The sequence below is a fragment of the Pteronotus mesoamericanus genome, unplaced genomic scaffold, assembly GCF_021234165.1.
Source record: "Pteronotus mesoamericanus isolate MK-2021 breed Mesoamerican mustached bat unplaced genomic scaffold, CSHL_Meso_final scaffold_167, whole genome shotgun sequence".
Classification (NCBI taxonomy): domain Eukaryota; kingdom Metazoa; phylum Chordata; class Mammalia; order Chiroptera; family Mormoopidae; genus Pteronotus; species Pteronotus mesoamericanus.
In genome coordinates this window covers 40,994,150-41,016,139 of record NW_026555308.1, presented here as the reverse complement: position 1 = coordinate 41,016,139, position 21,990 = coordinate 40,994,150, and the positions used below count along the sequence as shown (strand labels likewise).

The window sequence follows — 21,990 nt, the reverse complement described above, 5'->3', positions numbered from 1 at the left end:
GAAAGGGATGACAGTTCAGTTGTCCGTTACTGCTCCTATGATCCAGATTCACTATTTTTGTCAGCTTTGTGAAAATGGATTTGGGCCATTTTAATATTTTCCCTTCTGACATCTGTCATTCACAGATGTTAAACTTGTTCACAGAGGACAGTGAAGAGACACTGTAAGAGGAAAAGGGCTTTGTTTTGCTCCCAGTGTGCCTGCTTGGCTGGCTTCCGTGGCTTTTTCTAGCACCAGAATCCTGCAATGTGCACAGCTGCTCCGCTGTCTCGCCCTTGTAATGCACACAGTGGCAGGCAGATTCCTCCAGCATCCGCCTTGGACGGCTCTGTAGCACAGCGCTTCCAGTTAGACATCTCCCTATGAATAGCTTTCCCTGGCACCCTGCAGGGCTGATTTCCAGCAAGCTCTGCCAGCACAGCACCACAGTGATTCTCTCCACTCACTAAGCCACAGCTGTGCCATCGCCATCAAGGTCTGGATCCCAGCCCTGGAGGGGAGCGGCGACCCTTCCTTAGGTGATCTTTGCTCTACTGGTGGTAGCTGCTCCTTATATATGAATTTTCCATATTTTTTAGAATTATCTTTATTCCTTACTAAGCAATCCCTTATTACTCTAATTTCCTGTAATAGTTAATAATTCTTTATAGTAAACTTCCCCATCAAGAGACAGAAAATGGAAAGAGCCTGTTATTTGTTCCTCCTTTCTCAGATAACTATAAGCATGAATCTCCGCCAATTCCTTATGTACTTCTTAAGATAGACTATGCAAGAACTCATCTGTCCTAACCATACACAAAAAGAATGGATACTATTTATAGTACGTTCCATGTGGGGATGTTATTCTAGGCTAACTATGCTTTGATACATACTACTCTCAATGGGTTCATTATTCCTTTCTAGTGATTATCTACATATTTGCAGTACTAATAAGTACCTGGAATTTCATATATGTAAAAATAATTTATTGCCTTGGTACTGACGTATATTTAAGGTGATCTGGGATCATATCTAGTCAACAAGAGCAAGAGAAACCATTTTATAGCCACTGCTATGAAAATCACTAAAGATGTATAAATCTATCTACACCTGAAGAAGTACAAAATATTTTCAAAAGTTAGCCCAAGTGTTAAGAGATAACTAAATAGCTTAAATAGCCTAAAGGGAGTATATCTAGGTGTAAAGTAACACACTCCTTTGACAGCACAATATTTAGTTTCTAAAGAATAAAATAGAACTTAGTTTTAAAAGAGTAAAGACTTACAACCAACGATTTAATAATAATTTTGAATGACCACTAAATCCAGATACGCTAGATGAATACCATTTGGTTGATTACTGATTTGAATATATTTCTGAATACACCATTTACTAAGAACTTACCTATTGCACCAGGTAGTTTGCTAAGTGCTTAAACACAGTCTCACAGTAATCTATGAAGTAACTTTTTATTCCCATTTATAGACGAGGGCCAGAAGCTTAAAGAGGTAAAGTGGACTGTCCAAGGTCACAAAGCCTAAATGAATCTAACTTTAAAGCCCATGTTCTAACCTCATGGATTGAACCTTAAGGCCAAGTGTATATGAAGTGCTCTGTCAAGTACGTAAAGACTTTTTCCAAGGAGTCCAAGGGCAAGCAGTCTTAAGAGACACAATTTCAATTAACTTTCTTACCTAGTCTCTCCTCAAACTGATCTGCCTAAGAATGCATCTTCAGTTAAAAGTACCATGCTGGATCTCTTGTTCTCACATTCCTTTTTGTACTAACGTTTCCTTATTTTATAAATAAATGCATACTTCTTACCCATTCAAATGAGCAATCTGAAATAACTCGGTTCAACTTAACTCTAAAGATTGAGTAACAAATCTTTGTAGATGGTTTCCAATCCTCTCTTCCAACAAAAACTGAAGGAGGATTTAAACAACTTGTCAAGTTGATGTAATTCTGGCAAATATCTCAGAAGACTTGAATGACAAGGCTATGATCAACTCCTCCATCATTTATCAATTTATTTATGTGAACAAAGTTTCTCAAGCTTATATTCATAAAGATGACAAAACAAATAAAATTGATGCTGAACTATGTCTCATTCTAGGAATAAGTAAAATTCACTCATTAAATAATTAGGAAGAAAAATGCCCCCAGTTCATGAAAAGATGCGTTTTACCAGTCAAGTTTTACTTTAAATAATTATTTATCAAAATTAATATATGCAATACACAGATAAATATATCATAAAATTCTATATTTGAAACCTATATAGTGTTATTAACCAATAACCAAAATTTGGGGGTTAACCCAAAAAAATAATTAAAAAATTACTTTTAGATGGAAAAATGTTTGTTTTTAATTAATACTAACAATTTTACACAATTTATTTTTTACATTTACGTTCATGAACATATATTTTCACTGCAAAGATATGATAGGGTAAATAATATTACTTAGAATTTATGCTAAAAAATTTTAGGTGTCAATGTAAATGTGCAAAGGGATACTTTTTTCCCCACGAATTTGTTTGGGAGTAAGTAAAAATCTTCAATATTGTCTCAAACAGTTAAAAATCCTAACTACTTTGCACTATTTGAGACACAGCTGTGACGCAAATGTTTATTGGCCATTATTTTCACAATAGTCACTACCTGAAAATAAAGATCAAGCTAGTATTGGAAAAACAACAGAAATGAAAACTACTACTACCAAAAAGAGTTAGGGATGCTTGAGGGGGAAAAAAACAAAACCAAACCAAAAGCACAGTTTGTCTTATTTGTTTTTGTTTCATTTAAAAAATGGTTAGTGTTAAGTCTAAAGGAAAAAAGTAATAAATTATAATTATTTCAGCTTTCTATTTTCAAAACGATTAAATAAATGCATGCCAGACACAGAATAATACAGATCTGTAGAGTGACAGGAAGATAGAACTGTAGCAATTCTCTAGGGGTAAACATGTTTTAAAATCAAATTTGAGAAGGCTGTGATGCTGTGGGTAAGGGAGATACAACACTATTAATGAGAAGTAGGGGGACAGATGGTGACATTAACTAAAAGTTGCAGTGCCACTGGGTTTCCTAAGAGCAGAGGCCAATAATGTGGGGACTTGTAAGTTCCCAGTACCTACTATGTTCTTTCTTGTTGCTTGTCTTTGCCTGTTTTGCTAATGCCTTTGCTTAGCATGACCTCCTTATGACCAATCTCCTTGGCTCTTCTTTCAAGGCGACAAACAAAATGTCAAATTTCCCATTAACAACAAATAAAATTTTACTTTAATTCTCAAAACTTCTTTTTAAAGATATCTCCACATTGTGGGAGGTCATAAATTACTAGCATAAGAATGGAAAAGAGTGTTTAAGCACTGTGAAACCAGACCCTAGAATAGATGTATTCCATTGTAGTCACTTAAAATTTATTTAGCTCAAGGAAGTTAGTGATTTTTAATCTTTATATATTTATCTGATGCAAGTTATACTGTGCCATTATTTCATTATGTGTCAAAGTTTGGCTAGTTAAATAATCTGGGAAAAGTCCTAAGTGTATCCTGTCTTAGGATATTCTTTCTGACTTTTCTCCTAGTATGGTCACCTGGAGAACACAAACACTATAAGGCATAATTAAGAGCAATGATCTCCATGGAAGATTACACACAAATTTAAAAAAGTGATGCCAAACCACCGCGAATTTAAGTGTGTGTGCACGCGTGCCTGTTTCTGTCTATGTCTGTTTACCTACCTACCTACCTACCTACCTACCTACCTGCCTGCCTACCTACCTATTATCTATCTAATTTATGCATCTAAACCAGAATTTATAATCTCAGAAAATTTCAGGATAAAATGCTATTATCATGTCCTTAAAAGTTCCCTCAATCATTTTTGTTCTCTCACTTTTGACTCAGTCACAGTATTACTGTTCCTCTTACTTTAGAAACTACCTTTGAAATAGTAATTTAAAGAAAGACTCCTATAATGGAACCCACTAGTGAAGCAGAAGTTTCCCCAAATGCTTGGGATTTGACCTTAGGCAAATTCAATTACGGATGAGTTTTTTGTATTTTAGTCAAGTAAAGAAAAGAAGGCAAGACAAACTTAGGAACCAAATGTGCTACATTTTTAAAGTGTGTATGTATATGAGGATGAGGGGGAGTAAATTTTCTAACTGCATTAAGCAGCAAGATAGCATTTAGAATCCATGACAACAAAGAAAAAGGAAAGCGATCAGTGTTGTAATATATTCTTAGACATCTTCAACTTCATTTCAGAACTATACCTGTGCATGTATGTATAAAATATTCGGATTCACAGACTCATATAATTCAATGGAGGAAAGGCATATATTCTAAATGTAAGCAAAACATTTTTCATTCTGTAGTAAAAACTGGGAAATCAATTTTAGGAAAATTGGCAGGATGCCAAGTGTAATTTATACACACATACTGGTAGCAATCAGTATTCAGTAGTTATTATTAAATTGATGAGAAAATTACTTTTTCTTAAAAGCAGTTAAAAAAATCTTTAATTGTTATCATTTTGCACCCCACCAATTTATTCATGGGCATCAGAGTCACTAAAATACCTCCATAGCCTGGGCTAAGCGTTCTTCTAGTGCCATGTAGGTGAGGAACTGAGGATCCACATAAGAAATAGCTTCAGCAACTCCTAGTCCATCCGCAAAGCCATCAAACAGACTGAAAAAAAAATATGACCATGATTTGGGAAATCTTTATGGTGAAGACAATTATATTAACATACTGATAAGCCAATAAACACACTATGAGCAGAAAGCCTTAAAATATTGTAATATAAGTTTTGTGGGGTGAGGGGTAGAAAGAACCCAATAAAGTTAAATGCTAAGCATAAGGAGTGAAGATACCACTGCCTCTCCAACAGGCAGCTCCACACTCACTGCACAGAGTTCGTAGGAAAATTTTCTTTATATGTTTCTAGTTCTAACTTTGGGGACTGTTATGGCTGGAATAAAGGTACTACTTTTCCCCTCCTAATTATTTCCCATATATTTCTCCTTCTGTTTATTTTAGTTTCCAATCTAAATTTAGGTGAGAACATGATAAAGAGAATTACTGCATTTTAAATCCATCATTAGTCAAAGCCTTTTTTTTTTTTTAAATCTTACCTTGTACCATTCACTTTGGGCTTAAAATACTTGATTTTATCAAGTCTTTCTCATTAATCTCTATTCTTCTATGAACTAGGTCTTCTCCACTATTATTCAGCTTGAAAAATATTTAGCTCTTAAGTGCTCTTTTTCTTCTTCAATGAACATAAGCCTCTTGAAGAGAAATATGTCTTCATCTGGTGCTAATCACCTCCTTCCACATCTACACATATACAAGTTCTTCTTTTTCCTCTAGTCTTAGAAATTTGGAAATCGTAAGTATGTCCTCAGTCCTCTTCTTTTTTTAATGTGTTCTGCTGGAAGTTATATTCAAGTCCATTTCTTCAATTATCCTTTCTGCAGGTAAATTCTAAACTTCTACTTAATCCCAAACACCCTCTTGAGCTCCTGACAACCATTTTTAGTTTTCTGTGGGGCACATTACCTTAATGAATTCCTATCACCTCAAATCCAAGACCTCCCAAACTGAGCTTATTCCTTCTACCTAAAGTCACACTACTGTTACCTTCTGTATTGCTATGAAATATCATGATCAGAAACATGCAGTCACAGACGCTAGCTCAAAATATTTTTGATGTCAACCTTTGCGCCATCATTAAAATGACAAATCTACTGCCCACAGATACAGATACATTCTTAGGAAGAATATGTTATAGCTGAGTAGCATCTAGAAATCAGCAAGTATCATATGGTACACAAAGGATCAGACACTCTCATACAATTACAGATTTTAGAATTAGAACTAAAACCAAGAATCAGTGAGTCCAACCTCCCTTGCAATACCAGCCTCCTGCATCTAGCAGTGAGACGTAGTGCAAAAAGGAAGAAGAGCCCTGGCGTCAGTCAGATAGGAATTTAACTTCAGTTAACTGAGTCATAGTTAAACGATTTGAAAATTTTAACTATTTACTGTTTCCTCATCTATAAAACAAATTAAATGAGTAGATGCATTCAGGTGCTTAGCACAGAGCTGGCACCAGAGTAGATAGTCAAGAAACAGTAGAACTATTCCCTCCATATGGAAAATATACTGCTTTTAAAGGTGGTATGTGCCAGTGTGAGAAAGCCCTATTAGAAGCTGAAACTTAATGTGAAGTGCTTAGTTCTGCTTGCTGAAGCAACAGAAACTATGCCCATTTCCTTTCTGTGGAAAACTCTTCAAAAAAGTCAACTATCTTCCAATAATTATTTTCTTTGCGAGGCTAAACAATCTAGACACTCTAAGCATGATATTTGGTTGTAAACTGGTCACTTCAGGATGATCAGCTAAAATTAAAAATTCTAGTTATCATTCATTTGGCAATCGCCATGGTAGTAATCGTTTCAGACAGAAATAACTAATGATAATAAAAGAAATGGATGGAAACTTGCTAGTTTGAGAAGAAACAGGTTATACATAGTCTCAAAATATCTTCCCACTCAACATCTATTAACTATAAATGAAAAAATGGCACCTTTATAGTGAAGCAATATGAAAGAAAGTACCATAACACCGTAACCAAGCGATCAGAATTAACATTACTAGTAGTGGCACAATTTGACATCACGTACCTTCTGATAGGAACTAAGAAGAAAAAAGATCACTTCTATAGTGTTCTTGCTAAATATTTTTAACTCACATCTAATCATGGCATCAGACAAATTCTACCTAAGAAACATTCTACAAATTAAGTGGCCTATACTTTTCAAAAGTATCAAGTTTACGGAAGACAAAGACAGACTGAGGAAATGTTCAAGACTAAAAGGGACTAAAGAAACATGGCAAACAAATGCGATGAGTGGTTCTGGATTCAACCAGAAAGAAATTTCTCCAATGGCATTACTTGGATAACTACAGACCTTTGAATAAGTTTTACAGATTAGATCAGCAATTTTCAACTGGTGTTCTGAAAGAATTTTTAAAACATGCAATACCTATTTAGTCAGGTTGCTGACCTCTTTTTCCTTACAGTGTCAAAAAAAAAAAAAAAAGATAACAGCCAACAACAATAGTTGTTCAGTATAAATGAGGCAAAATTATACCTATTTTTTTGTCAGATCAGCAAAAAATATATTTTTTCATGTGCTGCAAAACTGTAGTAGTTTGTGTGCGCCATGAGATGGAAAATAAAAATTGCTGGATTAGATAATAGTACTTTATCAGTCTTAACTTCCTGATTTTGACAATTCTACTGTGTTAGATAAGAGAATCTTGATTTTAGAAAATTCACTCAAGAGTATTTATGGGTAAAGAGGCATCATACTTGCAACTTACTCATAAATGGATCAAAGATGCCATAAATACAGAGAATAAATAAAGAAATAAAGAAAAAAAGAATGATAACACAAATATGGCAAATGTTAACATTTAGGGAATCTCAGTTAAGGATATAGGGAAATTCTTTACATTAATTTTGTAGCTTTCCTGGAAGTGAAATAATTTCAAATAGTTTTAAAAATTTTACTATTAAACCATTATTATATTCATATAAAATTAATTTCCTAGAACCATCTTAGGTTAATAATTAAAACTCCAATTTCTTGCAGAAAGACAGAGTGGTTAAATAATTTTCAAAGAATAAATAAATGGTACAGTTGGGATTTGTCTAAATCCAAAACCCACATTTTCTCCATATCAACTCTTAGCATACCAATCTGTAAGATACTCTCTGGGTATTATTCTGCAAGATGTCTGCGACTTCACCAAGACAAACGAACAAACTTTTGATAGAGGACTTTTTCCATTTTCTTTAAACTAAAATGAAACAAACAAACAAACCCAAAAGCTTAAAATTTTTTTCTAAATAGTGGTAAAACTAAAAAAAAAAAAGTGTCAAAGTTTGGCTTTAGAGAGAAGAACTGTTGCTCTTTCCCATGGCCTTTCCTTTTAGTTATAAAAATGACATTATTTTCACCTTATGAACCCTAGCTACCACCACAGGCTATATCACAATATAAACAAGTAATGAAGTGCTGCTATATCTAGACAAAAGTCCAAAGTTCTGTCTTAAAAATCAATGCTAAAATGCTTCCTGTATTAAAAAAAACTACTATGCAACTCCTGCTAAGTGGGACAATAAGTAACATTTCTAAATTCTTAATACAACAGCCATATCCAGAAAGGTGGTCAATAAAATTAGAACACAAACTAAAAGTTTTCCAATTTAAGTTAAAATAATATTAAATAAAGACCTCTATTATTTATTCATATTTTTATGTGGAACAGTCTTTTTTGAAAGTTATTTGGAAATATACATCAAGGTCTTAGAAAAAAAAAATCACAATTCCCAGTAATGTTCCCGTATGAATCTGTCCTAAAGAAATAACCTGAAGTCAGAACAAGTTTCATGGGGTAAGTTGTGGGGGCGGGGATGGGGGGGGAATATTTCATTGTAGTATTTCAAAGGGGAAATCATCAATTAAATTTTAGTGCATCTACAGAATGAAGCATCTACATAATGGACCTGTAAAGAATTATTTTTACAGAATTTTGAAAAATGTACAATAAAAAAGTGAAAGCATAACTGCCTCCCAATTACACAAATGATGCCATATAGATAATCCCGTCATCTGCTGGGTTCTTTGAGGAGTGAATAACTTCACATATGGGAAGATAAGACAACAGAATAAACAAGTTCAGTAAGAGGGTAACAGGCAGGTAGAGGGGGGAAGTGAAGGGAGCATCAAGATCAGCAAGTCTAGGACCAGGTGAAGTCACTGATTTTCCATGTTTGGGAAGCTAGGAAGTGGATTTTGGAGAGCAGGAATGTTTAACATAGGATTACAGATTGTTGCTGGCTGTGATAAAACTCCACTTCTACTTCCACAAAATGGTCAGGTAAAATCTGCTATGCACAGATTCCTCCCCGCCGGGAAGTCAGAACAGAAAATGGTAAGGAGGATTTCAAGGAGATGCTGAGTTTTGTGTCTGGAACAATTTGGAAAAGCACAAAGTAGCAGCTATACACACAGAGAAACTGAAAACACAAAGGAGGTCTTAAAACATAAATCTACAGAGTTATCTGGGGGTATAAATGAGTTTTTCTTATCTTTATTTTTCTAAATTTCCTGTAAAGACCTTTTAACTGGAAAAACAAGACAAATTCTTAAAAATGTATCTGTGCAGAGAAGAAAACATGGGTAGTACCAAGCTGTATTTTTTCCAGAAATAAAGTATAAAAAGGCATCAGTTGGAACAACCTTTACTCATCTCAATAATTGGCTGCTTCCAAAAGACTACTACACACTTGAAGGATACATCTAACTTTATAAATACAGTTAAATTCTATCCATTGTATCATGAGATATAACGATTGTATAATCCACTTAATTTATATGCTATTTTTACTTGAAGCTATTCTTTGCAGGCATAAATTTAATACTTTCAGCATCCTGCAAGGTACAATTATATCTTCAGCACAAAATAAATATAGAAGGAAAACTATATTCTTATGATTCTGATTCAATCACAGATTTTGAAATTCTTCAAACAGTATTCAGAACCTTTCTTTTTTTCTCTTTCAAAGGATCACAGTAAGTACTATGTTTATCAAATACAGGTAAATTCTAAGGTTGGAAATCCCAAACCATAAGTATATAATTCACTGGGATACAAGGTAAGCTTCAAGAGAGCTAAAAGTCAAAGAAGGGAGAGGTCACTGACTGGAGCTTTGAAAGAGGGGAAGACTGACAGATGGTTAACATCAGAATACTTCTTAGTTATGAGAGATTTCATTTTCATTATTTAGAACCATGAAGAGACTCTACTCGATGAATGGTAAGTAGTAACACAGTGCTACATACCTCCAGTCCACATCCAGGTCCTCACTCACACTGGAGTCATCCTCAAGGTTATTGTTACCATCCAACATGAAAGCTTCTGGTTGTGCAAATTCATTGGCCGGCTCATTTCCTTCATCACTGCTGCTTTCATTGACTTCATTGTACTGTAACCAAGGAATTTCTCCTTCTTCCAAAGACGTCTGTTCCCTAACATGAACATTTTTAGGAGAAGAAAAAAATATTATTTTAAAACACATCTTAAATTTTTTCTTTAAAGAGTTCTATCTAGTACAAGTAGATTCTTTTTGAGTTCAAAACTGTTGGTACTTATGATTTAAAAATCTGTTTTCTTCAAATGTAAAATTATTTAGAAGGGAAGTAAGTTTGTTATAGGGTCACAGGAATATAGAAATACCTCCTAATTACATAAGAACCTATTTCTTTGATACGGAAACTATCTAATCTCCTATATTTCCTCTTCTTGCAGAAGAAAAATAAGACAATTAATCTTAGACAATTTGAATTGTTAAGCACTGCTCTTGAAGAGTTTCCCTTCACAGTTAAAATAAAATCCAAATGCCTCAGCCTGGCCTACACATCCCTACATAATACACGCTTTCTCTTTGGTCCTCGTCTCCAAATGCTGACTCACTACGCTTCCCTCCATTGACTATATTCCTATTGTTCTCTACTTGGAGATCATTTCCACCCTGGGGCCATTTCCTCTACTTGAAACGTCCTTTCACCAGATTTTTGCAGTTACTCCCTCCTTGATATTCAAGTCAGAGTAAATGTCACCTCCTCAAAGAGGCCTGCCTTTGACCACTCATTTTAAGTTTATTCTCCCATTACTGACCACCACGCCACTTAGCATATTTTCATTATAGAACTTACTTTTATCATTTTTTATCTGTTTATTGACAATCTTTCTCCCACTAGAAAATAAGCTCACAGGGACAGAGTTAGACAAATTAATGGTGCAGATCCAGAAAATAAGGAAGAAAAGCAGTCAGAACAGCAGGGAAAAGGATTATTCAATAAATGCTACTGGGACAATTGGGTACCCACCTTGAAGAATGGAGGTTAAATCTCTAAGTCATTATTTACCCTTAAATAAATTACAGATCTACTTTTTAAAAATGCTCACAGACCCCCTCCACCACTAAAAGTACTGAATCATGAGGAAACTTACCAAAAGTCTATCCTTCTAAGCATGATGCAAAACCTTGAAGCCTAAGACAGACGTAAATTTCAAAACACGAATTTCAAACACTCATGGAAAAGTTAAACCACCAAAAATTTGGACACAATGATCAAACTGGGTAAAATTAATTATAATACATGAGAAACAAAGGCATTTCAGATAGGTAAACACGATCTGCCTCCTTGCACAACCACATCAAAATTACAATTAAAATATAGAACCACCACCACTCAGAACCATCAGAAATCAAGTTGAACAGAAGTCTTACAACTACAGAATTAAAGAAACCACATCCATGCAGACTCGCAGGAGGGTGGAGATGACGAACAGGCTGATCCCACATCCATGTGCTGTGGATAAAAACTTAGGAGGGATATCTCAAGAGTGAGGAGTATATCCCCCTTCTAGGCCCCCCAGCCTAGGGTTCCGGTGACAGGAAGGCGAAGTCCCCGTAACTTCTGGCTGCAAAAACCAGTGGCGATTGAGTCCATGGAAGAAAATCCTGGAGTCCCAAGCAGTTCCCCTTAAAGGGCTGCACATAGACTTACTCAGACTTACTCCCTCCGAGCTTCAGCACTGGGGTAGCAGCTTAAAAGGCACCAGACACAGGGCAGTAATGAAGTGTCTGGCATCAAGGGAAGAGCTGAGGGACAGCTTTGTCTCAGACAAGAAGGAGGGCAGAGGCCACTGTCCCTTTGCTGAACCCTCCCCCTACAGAGCAACAAGGCTGACAGGCAGGTGCTGTATCTGAGAATCCATCAACCTCAGTAACAGTGTTTGCCCCACCTGGAGATCCCCTGAGATTCTGTCCCACCCAGCTTACATACCCACCCAAAGTGTTAACCTTGGCTCTTCCATATGAATGGCTGGTCTTGGCTCATACTTCACAACTTCCTAAATCCTCTAAAACAAGCAACAGCCAACCTCAGTGAGCCCTCAGCCCTTTTACGACTTGCTACATAATCCAGGCCCCGCACTAGCAGCAGCCAGCCTCGATTCCCAGCTTCACTTTGCCTGGGAATCTCCAAGCCCAGCACAAGTAGCAGCCATCTCATATTGCTTTAGAGCTCAGGCAAGCTGGCCCTGGGTCAGACACAGGTTGGGGCTTATCTTGGCCTACACCACCTGGGAAACCCCAGAGCCTGAGCATCCAGTGGACAGCTACAGACCACACTGGAGCACCACTACCCTGCCCTGCAGAGCTGATCCTCCACAGAGGGTGGAGGTTGGTGGTCAGTGGTCACAGCCAATCCTTACAGCTGACTGGCCTGTCTAAATCCCTCCCATTGACCTGCCAACAGCAATCAAGGCTCAACTGCAAGAGAAGGGTGTACCCAGCCCACACAAAGTGCACTCCTCAAGTATCCATCTTGGGTGATAGGGGAGGCTGCGCCACTGGACCCTATAGGACACCTGCTACATTAGGCCGTGCTACCAAGACAGAGAGTCATGGCAGCTCTAACTAATACACAGAAATAAACACAGGGAGCCTGCCAAAATAAGGAGACAAAGAAATGTGGCCCAAATGAAAGAATGGATCAAAACTCCAGAAAAAGAACTAAGCAAAATGGAGATAAGCAATCTGTCAGATTCAGAGTTCAAAACACTGGTTATAAGGATGCTCAAGGAACTCAGTGAGGACCTCAACAGTATAAAAAAGATCCAATCCAAAACAAAGGATACACTAATAGAAATAAAGAAAATTTACAGGGAAACAACAGTAGAGTGGATGAAGTCGAGAATCAAATCAATGATTTGGAACATAAGGAAGCAAAAACAAAAAACAAAAAAACCCCAGAAATAACCAACCAGAGCAAGAAGAAAAAGAAACCAAAAAATCAAGGATAGTGTTAAGGACAACTTCAAACATTCCAACATTCACATCACAGGGATGCCAGAAGGAAAAGAGAAAGAACAAGAAATTGAAAATCTACTTGAAAAAATATTAAAAGCAAACTGCCCCTTTTGGTGAAGGAAATAGACATCCAAGTCCAGGAAGCACATAGAGTCCCGAACAAGATGTATGCAAAGAGGCCCACTCCAAAACACATCATAGTTTAAATGCCAAAGAATAAAGATAAAGAGAGAATCTTAAAGCAGCAAGAGAAATTAGTTACCTGAAGGGGAGTTCCCATAAGACTGTGAGCTGATTTCTCAAAAGAAACTTTTCAGGCTAGAAGGGATTGGCAAGAAATATTCAAAGTCATAAAAAGCAGGGATATATAGCCAAGATTGCTCTACCCAGCAAAGCTGTCATTTAGAATCAAAGGGCAGATAAGGAACTTCCCAGACAAGAAAAGACTAAAGGAGTTCATCATCATCAAGCCATTATTATATGAAATGTTAAAGGGACTTATTTAAGAAAAGATCAAAACTATGAATAATAAAATGGCAATAAATACATGCCTATCAACAACTGAATCTAAAAAACAAACTAAGCAAACAAGAACAGCAGAGACAGAATTATGGATACAGAGAGAGGGTTTTGATGGTTGCCAGATGGTGAAGACATGAGGGGATTAAGATGTACAAATAGGTAGTCACAGAATAGCCATGGGATGTAAAGTGCAGTACAGGAAATGGAGCAGCAAAAGAACTTATACGTATGGCCCATGGACATGAACAACGGTGTGGCGATTGCCTGAAGGACTGGGGATGCTGGGTGGAGGGGGCAAAGGGGAAAAAATTGGGACAACTATAATAGCATAATCAATAAAATATTATTTTAAAATAGACATTTCAAGGTTGCAATGAACTGAACAAATGGTACTTTATAAATTAAAAAAAATATACTGGTAGGATTTTCTTATTCATTTTATTTAACAGAAAATACCTTTTAATATATCAAAAGGTGGTAAAATATTACAGCATAGTCTTAGCAAAGTTGAAATGTAGTTTGGGTTTTAAGATGAGAACTGTTATATAACAATTTATATATTTCAACTTTAGGAGCAAATATAATTAGAGTTCTATTCATTTTAATGTGCAAATTTAAGTTTTAGGTAAAAACATTTATGAGAGGGAGGCAGACAATGTCCACATATAAAAATTAGCACATTTTAATCACATAGGAAACAGTATCTCTTTACATACCTTTACATAAGTGTGTCTTTAATTTCAGATCCTAAACTACACTTCAGAATAACAGGTTTATAGGACTGAGTATCTAGTGCAGCCAGTCAAGTAAAATCAGAGGAATTAGCATAACAAAATATACTTATTTTGTTAAAGGTTTAATGTGAAATATATAAAGAGAGTGTATGCTTTCCTTTTGTGCACAATTAATCCAATGAAAAACTTAGCCCATAATGGATTTAAAATACAAATTAAACTAAAAATTGCTAAGCAACAGATATTTATTCACAATTTTATGAGAGTAGTCACCATACTGTATTGTTAACTTCTCTGTTGACTCATTTGTCTCCTCTTAGACTGGGAGTTTCTCAAGAGTGTACAGTATTGGCTCTCATTGTTGTATCTTCACCTCCTATAACCAGTGCTTGGTACATAATAGACACTCTATACATGTTGTAAAATGTAGTAAGTCCTTGAAAACCAACCTATTAAGCATAGAACGGGCCTTGGAAATATCTGTTATTTCTAATGTATTCCTAAAAAAAATACATTTATTTTTCCTATTATAAAGAAATCAAAAAGATTCAAGTTACTCCGTACATCAGACATATAACATTAAACTCAAATATACTGGTGAAAATAATTCAATATAAGGAATATTAATGTATGGGTTTTTTTTAATTCAAAGAAGAAAATGAATATAAATCATAATGAGTCAAAACAATTTATAACACATCATTAATACTCTTACTATATTACCAATACTTGGCTACATATTTTGCTTAAACATTTGATTCTGTCTTTAATAATTTATTACAGAGCAGTTAAAGGAAATACTGGAATACTGGAATCACTAGAGACTCAGCTTTCTTCCTTCCCACCAGCAAATCTATAGACCCACCTACTTATACTATCTTCCCACCCGTTACAATAGAAGAGTCTCTGCTCCTAAAGGCCTCTCTTCTTAAAATCTGGACCCCAACCTTTATCATCTTCTCAAGGACTTCACCTTATCTTTCTTATAATTATCAGTTACTCTCTCTGGAACATCCTTTAAGCAAACAATCATGCTTCTTGTTTTTGGGGGCTGGGGAAAACACTTTTTGAGGCTCAACATCCACAGGTAGTCCTTTCCCTTTCGTAAAGAATTGGGTACAGCTACTGTCTCTACTTTCTCATCTTCAATTCCTGTTATTATTTTTTTTAATCCTCACTCCAGGATATTTATTTTTAATTGATTTTAGATACAGAGGAAGAGGAAGGGGCAGGGGCAGGGGGAGAGGCAGGGAGGAAGGGAGGGAGGGATGGAGGCATCAATAGAAGAGTGAAAGCTGAACTGGTTGCCTCCTGTATGAGCCCCAACTGCCCTGAACAGTAACCAAACCTGCAACCTTTGGTATATTAGACGACATGCCAACCAACTGAGCCACCCAGCCAGGGCCTGTTATTTTTTAATTCATTTTTTTCCAATGCAGAATATACACAATCTATTTAAGTTACAAAATGCATTCTATTGTACATCCATAAACCCAATACCTGAACAAGGAAACCAGAATATGACCACTGACTAGCATGCATCTTGTACTCTACACCTCGGCCTCACCACCCCCAGAGAAAAGTACTGTCTTGATGCTGCTGTTGTCATTCGGCTGCCTTTTGAAATTTTTCACTCTTATTGTATACCTAAACAAGATATTTACTTCTGCTTCTTTTTAAGCTTTATGAAATAGGTTCCAGGAATGGTTGTTTTCAGTAAGTATTGTATCTCTGCATTCATCCACATTTTTGCATGTAACTGTGGTTCATTCATTCCCATTGCTATATAATGCAATGAACATTCTTATATACAACTTATGGGCCATATGGGGAAGTTTCTTTGAGGTGTATACCTGGAAATGGAATAGCTGGGTAGTTTACCATGCAAATGTTAAAATTATTACATAATTTCAGTGAATCTGACCTACTTTGTATCTCAACAAGCAGTGTGTAAGAACTGCTTCAGCCCTGGTTGGTGCGGCTCAGGTGACTTAGTGCTAGCTTACAAACTGAAAGTTTGATTCTCGGTCAGGGCACATGTCCAAGTTGCTAGCTAGGTCCCCAGCTGGGGACCTGTGAGAGGCAACTGATTGATGTTACTCTCACACGCTGATGTTTCTCTCCCTCTCTTCCTCCCTTCCCCTCTCACTAAAAATAAATTATAAATAAAATCTTAAAAAAAAGAGAATCAATTCATATATTCCAAAACCCCTGACACTGTTTAATTTTCTAATTTTTGCTAATCTAATGGGTTAATAAAAAAAAATGATACCTCCTTGTGATCTTAACATACACTCCCAGGTAGTAGTAAAGCATCTTTTGATACATTAGTATCAAAAGCATCTTTTATTCACCATTAATATTTCCTCTTCAGTGAATTATTTGCTCAAGGCTTTGATCATTTTGCAATTAGATGGTCAGTTTATTTTATAATTTTTTTTTACTAATTTCTAGTTCTTTATTCATTCTGCATATTAAGACTTTATATTCTATAAATATTCTAGTTTTTCTTTCCTCTTCATTGCCTCTTCTTTTTATATCTTTTTATCCTTTATCTTCCCATTATGCCATGCTGATTAAGACCTTCATGAACAATGGCTATGGAAATGGTGCTAGTGACCTTTGTCTTGCTCCAATTTAAGGGCAGATTTAAAAAAAATTACCCATTGGAAATGACTTCTATTTATTTATTCTTTGCCTAATACCTTTTGTCAGGTCAAGGATATTCTGTTCTAATTTTAGTTTCTGAGTTTCTATCATGATGAGGTGTTACACATTATTAAGTGATTTTTTTTCTCCATCTATAGAATCTATCATAAATTTTCTCCTGTGTTCTGCTATTGTGGTGAATGACATTTACAGGTATTCTACATGAAACTACCTTTGCATTTTTGGAATAAACTCAGATTTGTTACTGAGCTTTATCTTTTAAAAGATTACATTTCCAATAATTCTATTTAAGTTTTGACATGTATTTTTCGTTTTCTTAAATCCTCACCCAAGGATATGCTTACTGTTTTTAGAGTGAGAGAGGAAAAACTGATTGGAAATAAAAACATCAATCAGTTTCTCCTCTCATATGCAACCCAACTGGGGATCAAACCTGCAACCTAGGTACATGCCCTGACTAGGAATCGAACACACAACTTTTGGTGTACTGGATGATGCTCCAACTAACTGAGCCGCCCAGCCAGGGCTGACATGCATTTTTAATAGGGGTGGGGGAAACCCGTGTATTTTTCTTTACATACTCTTGGTATTAGGGTTCTGCTGGCCTTATTAGAATGATTCGGAGAAATAGCTCTTTTTTAATGCTCTTTAAGAATAAAATGACATGATCCTTAAGAGTTTAGTTTAAAAGAATTCAGTTCTAAAACCATCTGGATCAGTTGTTTTTCTCCATGGGAAGATTTTAAACCACTGAAAAACTATCTGTAATAGTTTTAGTATTATTCAAGTTTCCTATTTCTTCTTTAGTGTGTTATGATGAATTCTATTTTTCTAGAAACTTGTCAATTTCTTCTAAGTTTTCAAATTTACTGGTACAAAGTCTACAGTACTTTTTAATATGCAATCTTTATTGTATTTTCAGCTGTATCAACTTATGTATTTCAGTCTTATTTATTTTTGCCTTGTATTTAATTTCTTGTTCATTACCCAAATAGATTATCCTTCTTTCTTACCCCTTTCAAAGTTTCAACTTCTGATTTCTTTAATCTTTGCTTTTGTCTTTCCTAATTCAAATTCTTATCTCCTTATTTTCTTTGTTTATGCTAATATTCTTTCTCTATTTCAAGTTAAATGTACACCTCCATTTTCAGCTCAACTATTTTTTAAAGATAAATTTCCCTTTAAATACCAGTTTCATTGCAACCTACAAATTTTAATTGGTGGTATTTTCATTATTATTGACTTATGAACATTTTAAACTTCTATTATGATTTCTTCTTTGTCCTACTGGTTATTAGGACAATACTGGTTATTAGAGGAAAGAATAATTTAAAATGTATAGGGCTTTAAAAAATTATATTTGTTATTTATTTAAAAATTATATTTGTTATTTATTTCTAAGTTAATAGCATGTGGTCAGAAAATACAATCTACAGCATACTGATTCTTTGAAATGTATTAACCTGTATTTGCAACCTAGTACATGTTCAGGTTGTGTGTGTGTGTGTGTGTGTGTGTGTGTGTATTCCACAGAATGCAGTACTCATTAAACCATGCTTAAATGAACTGCTAAAATCTGCCAAAGACAGATAAACTTTTTATATCCATAAATCATCAGTAATTGGGAAAGGTATTAAAAATTTCGCAATATGACAGTACATTTGTCAATATTCTCTAGTTTGGTCAAATTTTCATGTGTATATTTTGAGTCTATTAGATGTATTTGAATTTAAAAATGCTACATATTACTGATAAATTGGATTAATTACATAGTGACCCTCACTCTCCTCAATGATGCTCTTTCTGCCTTTAAGTGCACTTTGCTAATGTTAATATAAATGTTCCATTTTCTTTTACTTAGTATTTGCCTGATGTATCATTTTCTATCCTTTTATTTTCACTCTTTCTGTATACTTACACTTTTAGAGTATCTTTTGTAAATAGCATTTAACTTAAGAAATCCAACTGATATAAAGCTGTCTTTTATAAGCAGAGATTAGGCAATTTACAAGGTCTGTCCAGAAGATATCCAGCCATATAATAGGAAAAATAGAGACATTTACTGATGAAGATACAAGAAACACTGTACACAGGACAACGATGCCTCGGTCCCCTTCAAAGTAAGCACCTTGGGACCTCACATAGTTCTCCCAACTGCCATCAGCTGCCACGTTGTATTTTCCTGAATCTCATTGATGGTCTGAAGTCTATCCCCTTTCAAAGGTGATTTTAGTTTTGGGAAAAACCGTAAGTCACATGACACCATATCTGGGCTGCAGCGGGGCTGACTCTCCTGGGTGATTTGATGTTTCGCTAAAAAACTCTGCACCAGACGTGATGCATGAGCAGGCACGTTGTCGTGATGAAGGTACCAATCACCAGTTGCCCAGAGCTGCGGCCTCCTGAATCATCTGAATAGTTTCCGCAGAGGAATGCTGAAGCTTAAGGCAAAATTTGATACAGATTTGTTGCTCTACTCACTTAGTCATTTTGAATGTGATGGCCACATAGTACACATGCTCACTCAATGGTGTTTACCACTCCCAGTGGCTAGTACAGTGAAGTTGTCATTGTTCACGCATGGGCATTCCAGTCCACTCTCCTTCGCTGCCAGGTTACACTGATGTCCCACAAACCGTTCTCGCTATATTAACAATTACTGGACTTTTCCCAGACAGACCTCATATATTTATGGCAGGACTTGTACCTATAGCCTATTTTTCCATCTGTTTTTATGCCTTTTTATTCCTTTCTTTACTTTTATTTGAAATGACCTTAAATGTTCATTTTCCATATCTTAATTCCTTTTTCCTACTCTATTGGTTTCCAGTACATACTTACTCTTACAGTGGCTACCCTTGAAATTTTGCTATACAAATTAAACTTGTCAAAAGTTAACTTTCAGCCCTCTCCCAAACAATACAGTTCAACTCTGGTCTCCCCCTTGTCAACTTAAATATTATTGCTGCCCAGTGCTTTAGTTCTGTCCTCCTCACCTCCCACTTTTATCTTGTAAACAAATTATTGAGTTTTATTATTGTAGAACATCAATGAAAGCAGCTGATGACTCACAAATGTGTTTTTTTAATACTCAAATATCTACATTTAACTACAATCGGGACATTTTCCTTAAACTTGAAAGTTAAATATCCAAGTGCCTACATGCCATCTACACAGCATGTCTGTCCAAATGACACCTAAAACTTCCCAAAAGGAGTTCCTACTTAGCATTTCTCTCCCCAGACTTCATCTCAGTCAGTGACATCTAGCCAATGCTCAACTGAAAATACCCAGTCATGACTGATTCCTCATTCTCCTTCATCTTATACCCAATTCATTCTATTATTTATAACTCAAAAATATTCTCAAACCTCTTTACTGTTCTAAATCCTCACTATTAATCATCTCCTAGTCCAAAAGCCCTTTAGTCTCTTTCCAACTCAATCTCCACATTAACACTAGAGTGATCTTTTAAAAATGTGTGTCAGATGAATTACTTCTCCAGTTAAAATCTCACTGACCTCTGAATAATTTCCAGATGCTATATGTATATCCTGCAGTCTGGTTCCTGCCCACTTCATCTCATATCATTCTTCTTTTTACTCATTCACTTCAGCCCCACCTCCTTTACATGCATAGCCCTTTCCTTTTCAATACCTTTTCTCTGACCTTTGCTTTTGCCTAGAGAGCTCTTCCTCAACTGCTAATTCTCCCATATTGCAGATCCCAGCTCAGAAGTCAATTCCTAAGAGAAGTCCTCCCTGAATGCTATAATTAACATAGGCTGCTATCAGTTACTTTTTATGAAATTAGTGTTTTATTCCCTTCACAGTAATCATCACGGTTTGTGACTTATCATGTCTGTATCTTGTTTATTATCTGTGTCTTGCACCATAATGTGAGCTTCACAGGGAATCTTATTTGTCTTGTTAACTGATATAATCCCAGGATATAGCACAATGCTTGGCAAATGTTAAATGCTCAGAAAATATCTGCTGAATGAAATGATAATTATTATCATAAACACATATGAACCACTTAATAATACTCAGTAAACTAAGTTGTGATTAAAGATGATAGAACATAAAATCAGAAGAGCAAAAAACTCCACCTCAATCTACCACTTTCAAAACGAATTATATTTGTAAATCTCTTCCTTCACAGATTTTCTAATATATTTTGGAAGAGCAAAAAACTCCACCACAATCTACCACTTTCAAAACAAATGATATTTGTAAATCTCTTCCTTCACAGATTTTCTAATATATTTTACTCTCAGGTTTTCTAAAGGAATTAATTTTTAAGCTGGAAATTTAGATGCTGTGAGAAATACAAATTTTAATGTTAATCCAAACTGAAAGATTTTTCCTAAGAAAACATATGGACCAAAATAGATTCCATGAAAGACTAAATATGAGCCAACTAATTATCATAGAAAAAAATTATCAGAGATATTCGGTTACCAAGCCTAAAAGTTTACATGAGCAAATATTAACAACATTTAAAAGAATAAATAAGCTATTTAAACATGAAAGGATTCAAAAAAAGGGGAAACCTATTCTTTTAGCAAAACAATTATAAAACTGTTTTCAAGACAAAAAACGAGACAATTCACACAATGAGTCTCAATATAAAAATCCTACGTAAAATATTAGCAAACAGAATCCAGCAGCTCACTGTAACCATAAACCATGACTACATGATCATGGTGGGTTTATATCAAGAAGAGCAATTAAATATTAAGAAATCTAGTAAAATCATTACTTGTGATCATTAGGTCAATAGTGAAAAATCTTTATGATGATTTCTACTGATGCTAAAAAGACTTTATAAAATCAGCAAGCATTCCTGCTAGAAATCTATAAAATAACAACAGGGGGGTATTTCATTAGTGCAATTAAGAAACAGCTTGTGTGTGTGAAATCAACCTAAAAGCCAGAATCATTCTTAGTGGGGTAAAGCAAGGGTTGACAAACCATGGCCCATAGGTTATTTCTAGCCTGTCACCTATTTAAATAAATAAAATTTTGTTGGAAGACAGCTACGCACACTCATTTACATATTATTGATGGCTACTTTTACACTACATTGATAGAATTGGATATATTTACTAT

General features: G+C 35.3%; 1 protein-coding gene across 3 annotated transcripts in view; it reads right to left on the bottom strand.

Moving 5' to 3' along the window:
• PJA2 (praja ring finger ubiquitin ligase 2) overlaps positions 1–21,990 on the bottom strand; it is a 77,957-nt gene that overhangs the window by 15,093 nt on the left and 40,874 nt on the right. For all 3 annotated transcript variants that reach the window (XM_054589988.1, XM_054589987.1, XM_054589986.1), the window contains exons 6-7: positions 9,913–10,098; positions 4,570–4,681 (exon numbers count right to left, since the gene is read on the bottom strand). In XM_054589988.1, coding sequence (XP_054445963.1) covers positions 4,570–4,681; positions 9,913–10,098 — 298 coding nt within the window. The remainder of the gene's footprint in view (positions 1–4,569; positions 4,682–9,912; positions 10,099–21,990) is intronic.